Source organism: Adiantum capillus-veneris, chromosome 29 (genome assembly GCF_014529385.1).
Source record: "Adiantum capillus-veneris isolate H3 chromosome 29, ASM1452938v2, whole genome shotgun sequence".
NCBI classification, from domain to species: domain Eukaryota; kingdom Viridiplantae; phylum Streptophyta; class Polypodiopsida; order Polypodiales; family Pteridaceae; genus Adiantum; species Adiantum capillus-veneris.
The window spans coordinates 120,606,025-120,613,904 of NC_140959.1; the positions used below are offsets into that span (position 1 = coordinate 120,606,025).

The following is a 7,880-nucleotide window of genomic DNA, read 5'->3' on the forward strand; positions in this document are numbered from 1 at the left end:
ACAATTGTGAGTGGATGAGTTAACTTAACCCAGAAAGGAATGTACAATTATCCTGAAGCACGGGTTAAGTTGAGGGACCAAATACCCTTGAGATACGAGAGCTACTTAGATGGTTACATTTAGGTGACTGGTAGATGTCAGACCCGAGAGGGCTTTGATGTGGAAGAACCAAGCCATCCTTGGATCCCTTGCCCTAAAATCTTACAAAGGCCATGGGTTAAATTGGAGAGAATGTGGGCAAGTAAAGAGTGACTTCATAGTACAAGAAGCATCCAAGCTAGCTAACTTCATCCAAGAAGCTAAGAGATTTCTAGTGCATAAAATTATATAATCAATAGACGGCTCTAGCACTATCCTTCACATAAGCTTGTACCTCTAGTGTTGGTTATTTTATGCTCAATAACAACATTAATGCATGGAGGCCTTGAGACAGTTGAAGTTTTTGTTGAGGCTTTAGACCAATCACCGTGTACAAAAAGCCTCAAAGCTTGAGAGGCTCTATATAAGGCCACTAGCTGCTTAATTATAATTAAGCTAGCAGCAGATAGACTTGTCACTAATCTGATGTTTAAGTGGGAAGTACTCGGCTATAATTTGTGAGAGATTAGTGGAGCCAATTAGTGGAAATTGTAGTAAGCTTAGGTGGTGATGCAGAGTGGAGACAAATTCCAAGAGTTCCAAAGGGCTTCCTCTGCTGCATTGCTTGTACTTACACTACTATAATTAGTGCTTGTGGAATTTGAAGCTTCTTTTTGGTTTTTCACTTTGAGCTGACCCTCTTCTCCTTCTGTAGTATCTTCTTCTTCTTCCTCCCTATCATCATCTTCATCTTCCTCCTCCTCTTCCTCTGATTTCTCTTCCTCTTCTTCTTCTTCTTCTTCCTCTGCTTCTTCTTCAGCTTGCAGTGCTTCTTCATCATCCTCATCAATATTGCAGTGCTCCTTCTTATCTTCCCCTTCTCTTTTCCTGCAGTTTTGAACATTCCAATTACCATCACATGAGGCAACGCCGCCATTGCGCACCCACATATTGCTTTTTCCCAGCTGCGCCGCCGCCCTCGGCGTCCGTTGCATGTGGAATGTTGAAGGCAAAGCTAGAGATGGTGAAGACATGGAAGCATGCCTTCCTGAGGAGTATGATAATAATAGGCACTCTGCCACTCCGCTCATTGCATATAGTGAAGCTGAAATTTGCCTCTCATAGTTCATCCTTTTCAACTCACTAAGTGTCATGTTCTCCTGATCAGAGAGAGCCTGCTTTTGGGCATCAACGTTGTCCTTGCTGTGATATTCCTGCATATTGATCCCATTATTAGCCTCACAGAATTTATCATAATTTAATGGCTGATCGTCGCGAGAGATTTGGTTCTGATGGGTTTGATCAGCATCAAGAGTAGGCAATGCATTTTCTACAGCATTACTAGCAGCTAATGTATACGCATGGGTATCGGCAGAAATGGACGAATTATGAGCATTTGCCGCATCTGCTATGGGCATGGAGGCAATTTCTTGTGCTAATTCAAGCAAAGAGTGATAAAGCTCTTCATGGCTCATAGCCAAGACATCATGGCCATCATCTGATGTAGCTGGTGCATTCATCTGGTCTGCTATGTTGCTTGAGAGCTCTTCATCATCCATGGTTTGCTGATGACATGCTTGTCTGGATGACTGAAAGCCATATTGGCCCATAGCTCCGATGTGTATATTGCCATGTCTTAGTAGACCCTGATAATCTGTTTGCGACGCCAAGCGCTGCAGCATGAAGGCCCTTTCTCTTTGAGAGGTTTCACAAATAGCAGCTGGAGATGATGTTGCTTTAGCTTGCATTGAACCATCTCCGCAAGGGCGCGGTGTATGCCCACTCTCGTGCAGCAGCTGGCGTAAGCTCGGCAAAGGGTGTCTCATCTCTGGCTCATTCCCTGTGTCAGTATCCTCATCCATGTATTTGTGGCCATGAGGTAGCAATGGCATGTAATCTGAAATAGCTATACTAGGTTGTACTGCTTTTGCATAGCTATGAAGCTTTTGCAAGTGATCTGTAGCTTGCTTTAGCAGACAATAGTCTTCCATCCCTGCAGGCTGCACATTTGTTTGATCTTGGCTTCCGTGGAGGCCTGCAAGACCAGCCGGAGCGATCGAATTGTTAGCTAGCTCATGAGCTGCCACAGAAGATGAAGCTGTAGGTGGGGTATGACTATTTACCCATTGCATACTGTGGCTCAAAGGGTACAAAGAATTCAATAAATGCATTTGATTAGGAGGATTTGATCTAAAAGAGTGGTGATGCATGTGCATGAGATGGTGATCTAAGTTTGGTAATGTAGGATAGTATAAGTTGTCTTGTAGGAGGCTGGAGCTTGAGGGTAATGTGGATGTAGAGGGGTTAATGAAGTGGGAATGAGAGTCATCGTTGATAAAGGACAGGGTGTGGAGAAGATGTTGCTGAGACGAACCGGATGAAGGGGTATTGCCATTGCGGCTAGATGAGGCTGACGCCGAATTAGCTGCCGCAGCCGCGGCAGCGCGCTTGCGCAATAGCAAGAGGCGGGCGGCTTTGGAGGGTAAGCTGGAGGAAGAGGAGGCAGAAGAAGAGGGGAGGAAGTTAGTGCGAGTGTTGGAGCCACGGAGGAGGCAAGCTGCCTCGTCGTAGGCGCGAGCGGCTTCCTCGGCAGTGTCGAAAGTGCCAAGCCAGAGCCTGATTTTCTGTGTGGTGTCCTTGATTTCGGCCACCCAGCGGCCGGAGGGGCGCTGCCGGACACCGACGTAGCGCTTCCGGGGACGGCCGATGCGGCAACCGCGTTGTGGGCGGGGGGCGGCGGCGGCGAGATGAAGGCCATCGGGATCGCCATCCTCGATGGCTGCATCAATCTGATCATCAGCCATAACGTGATCATTGCTGAGTATAATGCTGCTGGCAGGATCGTCTTCCTGCATGTGTGTCCATGAAGGATCGTTATTTGAGTATACAATACCATCCATTAGAGGGGTGTTAACCAAATTGGGGTCTTCAACTGTAGTGCAGCTGCTGCTGGCAGGCAGGTCCCGGCCATCGCTTATACGCTCATCATTGTTACTAGTAAATTGAGGGCTAGAGCTGCTCTTCTTGTCGGCCGACGTACTACTGCAAGTTTGACGGGAAGCGTAACCGCCACGCTTTCCGCCTCTCCCGGCGCCCCGACGCGCCATTAGCAGGTCAGTCGAGCTACCACTAAGTTTGTGATCAAAATCCAAGGATCAGCTGCAGGCGACTCTCTCTCTCTCTATCGATCTCTGTCTCTCTCTCTCTCTCTCTCTCTCTCTCTCTCTCTCTCTCTCTCATACACGACGCAGCCAGTCGTTACCGCCAATACAAGTAAGGCAGATTGCAGAGTCAGCCAAAGGATAGACTCTCTCTCTCTTCTCTGAAGCACACACTCTCTACGAGTATAAGCACCAAAAAGCGAAGAACAGAGGAGTCTCTCTCGCTCTCTCTCTCTCTCTCAAGCGCGGAGCGCCCACAGAGACGAGACGAACAAAAATAATTATTGGGAAATACGATCCTTCGATACAAATGAGAGCACTTTAGGATTTTTGTTTTAGTATTTTTTTAAGGATCTTTTCTTTGTGAATAGAAGGTTCTCGTCTTGAATGCTGGTAATTACGCCACTTGGCAGGATTAAAGACCCCTTGACCGGCTCCTCCGCTAAGGCTGGGCTCCTATTTGCCCCTTTCTTTTTGCCCTCATATCATCATCTCCATTTTAAGCCATCGCCTTAAAAGTCCCTCGCTATCGAGACCTTTTCACACACTTGGGCCACATAATTCTTTTCTGGGCATCCAAGCATATTCTTCTTTCAAGTTGATATAAATTGGCATTCGCACGCCAAGTGAGTTGGGGTAAAGCCTACATCATCCGCTTCGAAATCTTTTGTCATGCAAGGCCTACAACACTCCTAGCTCGTGTCACGTCGCTACTCAACGAGCAAATGCTTGGGCTAGCTCTCAGAAAAACGACAGAGTTGGGTTTTCAAAGGCTTCGTTAGGCAAGTGCAAACTAAATAGATGAGCTGCGAGTTACCCTGCTCTCTTCTTCGTGTGAATCTGCTCAAAAGAACGTTGGTGTGGTGCTAGATAACTTGCACACGGTGTGTTTGAAACTCATGTTTAAAGTTTTCCTATTGCCCCTAAAAGTGCACCTTAAAAAACGAACTACATTCCCACAACGTAGTTAGTGAGACCTTCTACCTGCTCATACGAAATTTTATTTTGTCCATACCATGTCCTATAAGAGACACAAAGCACCTCAAGCATTGCAACCATGTAGCTCGCCTTCCTCCATTTTTTAAATGCAATGATGATCACATGGGCTCAGATATTACAAACAAAACCTACTATCCATGCATCCTACCTTTAGGGCATTTGTTGAGAGTAGTGTCAAATCCGTCCTAGGTTAAAAGAGAGTAACAACACTTGAGTTTGTTTGGTTGTTGAGCATCTTACCCGACAAGCAAAAAAAGTTGCTACAGCAAAACCATGACACCTTGTTGGAGACAACCATGACCCTTTGGGAATATGGCAGAGCATTCCAAAGACTTCTTGAAAATTGTGTCGTATATACATGTGACAACCACCGTTACAAAAAATAAAAATTAATCAAAAATCCAACATGTGATCTTCATGCATTTTAATATCCGTCGATGCAATGTTCTTTATAATACAAAATGTGGGCTAATCACTACGCTTATTTGTATCAGCAATCTCCCATGCACCCCCCGATCACCCCTCACTCTGTACTACATGCTTCATCCCAGTCACCTCCCCTAGATATCCCCCCCACCCCCCTTGATTGAAGTCCCATCTCCAGGGGATTCACTATGTAGTTCTGTATGGTATCATGTAAGTGTAAGGAAGAGGGGTTTTAGATAGGGGTGCCATAAGCGTATACAATAGAGGTAACCTCCTACTTATTTCTTGATGTATACGATAGGTAGAGAGAGGGGGGGTTGGGTGGGGGAAGGCGTAGAAAGAAACATGCAAATCTCAAAACTTCGTACAACATCTCTCAAATTTGGTAAATTTTAAGCCCAATTTTCTCAGATTTGGCATTGACATACATGAACTAATATAGACACCATGCAGAGGATTTTAAGAAAAAATATTATAACAACCACACTAGCAAAGGAAGTACTTTATATTGTAAGCATCATACTTTGATCGTACAACACTTTATGCGGGGTGCCAAAAGTAGAGCAGCATGCTACCCACAAGAGAGAGTGAGCACCGGGTGTGTGCGCATCTATCGCACATGTCAAAGCAAGGGACTTGCCGTACACTGTGTGTGAGCCACAAATGGCTGCAAGCACACAACCAGATTAATCTACCAAGCTCAAGAGATCAAGGGTGTGTCACTCACCACCCTACGCTCGCCTTCGTGGAGGATTTCTCACCGCGAAGAAGAGGGAGCTACCGCCGTGCTGCGCTCAACCGCCTCGCCGCCGCCGTGCTGTCGCAATGCTCTCTCTCTCTCTCTCTCTCTCTCTCTCTCTCTCTCTCTCTCTCTCTCTCTCTCTCTCTCTCTCTCTCTCGCGCGCGCGCGCATACACACACACACAAGGAGATGAAGAAGAAGAAGATGGAGATGGAGCAAGAGCACTCTTCAATTGCACAAATGAGAGAATGAGTGATTTTTAGGTTTACGTGCCTTTTATATGAGCTCGCCCATTCACACTTGGGCACCCATGCTTAGCCAACTAGCCCTTGAATGTTCCAGTTAGAGTACGCCTCTCAAGGGCAATCACTCTTACTCTTTTCCTATTGGACTGACAAGCCCGGCCCATGACTACTAGAAGTGGACGTCGGTGGTTAACATGCACCCCTTACTTATGTAGGTTCCGCCCTCAGAATATAACAGTGCAGCATCGGGATCCACGATAGGAGTACCTGTAGTAGGCAGAAGAAAAACAACATTGTGAAAGCTCAAAGGCAGCACGTGCAGGCGTGCAATAAGTGACATGCATATATGATATTCTAGGAAATGCAAAAAAAATCATGAATTGTAACATTGCCAACTAGAACAAGCGTAGTACCTGAATAAAATGCAATTGAGTTAAGGTCTATTAGGCTGACTCTAAGAGAAGTACACAATGAGCTAGGGCTAAAGTAAGTGCTAGATTGACCAACGGTAATTAAACAAGTGAAAGAATCACGATGGCTTTCTAAAATAATTAGAACGTGATAAAATCATTAGGTTGAGTTTAAGTAGAATCAGTGTTCAAGAAAGGATTGCCTCAGTAGCCTTGAGCTGGTTGAAAATGAAGACTACCTGGTTGCAAAACATGGTAAAGGGAAGAAAAACTAGTGAAATATGTGAGAAAATAGTTCAAAAATCCTGCAAATTTTAAATTTTATGTTAGTATTTCCGGTTCGCTTCTTATGTGGGAAGGAAAATCAGTCGAACGGCTGCTTAATAAAAGAGACTTTCCTGAATATTGACTAGAATTAAGTTATAGAATGTGAGGCTGTGAAATGAAATATGAAATTAAAAAAACTCATTAATATATATATATGTGTGCGTGTTTGTGTGTGTATCCATAGAATTTACTAGAATTATGCAAGTGAAGTTTCACTTTAACATTCTAAAACAATAGAATGCAAAAAAAGTCAAGACATGTCAGGGTATGAAATGAAAGTGAAATAAACATTTAAAGTAAGTCTCCATCATGCATTGAAAACAATGAAAGTCTCACTAACCCAACACAACACTAAGGCTTCTTTTAGAAAGCAAAAATGTCGACTAAAGAGTAGTTAACCCTAGGAATGCGTCGGGTCTAAAGACTATCACTACAAGAGGTTGTGTGCTCTTGTGACGCTGTTAGCGGCGGAAATACACTGGGTTTTTATAACCCTCGACGTCGCTAAAACCGTCGCTAATAGCGTCGCTATATGCGTCGCTATATAGCGACGCTCATAGCGACGGTTATAGCGACGTTTACACAGAAGTCTATAGCAACGCTCATAGCGACGCTACAGAGCCATAAATAGCGATGATTATAGCGACGCCCGAGAGAATTTTTTTTGGTGACAGGGCATTGAATGCCCTGCCACCATCAACCATATTGTACTTGATTCACTTTTTAAAAAAAGTGCAAGGGTAGATAATAGACCCAAAATAGTCACCCACAAGACGCATTGTTTGCAAAATTGACAAGCGTAAAATTGACAATTGTACACATCATAGGCAAAATGAATTGATTGGCAAATGTAATAATGACAATTGTACAACATCATAGGCATAAAGAATTGATTGGCAAAATGAACTGCGGTGACAAATGTAATAATATACATGGTTCAAAAAGACGTATAAAATCCGTCTCATGATACATAAGCTATGAGAAACCCTAAACTAATGCTATCTAGCTACGGCTAAACTGACGTCGTCCAGTCAGACGTCTCATCGCGTCCAAGCGGCGTATCTGTCGGATTCTGCAAAAAAAGACAATAAGACAGCTTTCAGTAAGTATAAACATATAACGACATTTATAAAACAATACAAAAAATAGAAAAGAGTAAACCCTAATACTAACCATGCCGCCGCGAGAACTGAGAATGTCCATCAGGGCGTTTAAGCCCTTCCTGCCTGTGTACTCGCGCTCGTACGGTGTGGGATCACGTCCTGTCATCGACCACTGTCAAAACATACAAACAATTCATTATGTTAGAATTAAAAAACTCATAAACCCTAAACTATCGAACATAAAGAGCAATGCGAAAACACTTACAAAATCGGCCTCAAATGATGCCCATCCACCGCTCCCCAAGTGGTGCGAGCTCCCTGCCTCTACTCCCGCTCTGGCTGCATCCTTTTGTTGCTTCCACTTGTCGGGATTCTCGTGCACTGCTTTC

General features: G+C 44.3%; 1 protein-coding gene across 1 annotated transcript; it reads right to left on the reverse strand.

Annotated features, from left to right (window-relative positions):
* Positions 1-638: 638 nt before the first annotated feature.
* LOC147419855 (uncharacterized) lies at positions 639-3,185 on the reverse strand. Its single transcript, XM_086505333.1, has one exon. The coding sequence runs from the start codon at positions 3,183-3,185 to the stop codon at positions 639-641; it is 2,547 nt and encodes an 848-aa protein (XP_086361459.1).
* Positions 3,186-7,880: the final 4,695 nt, after the last annotated feature.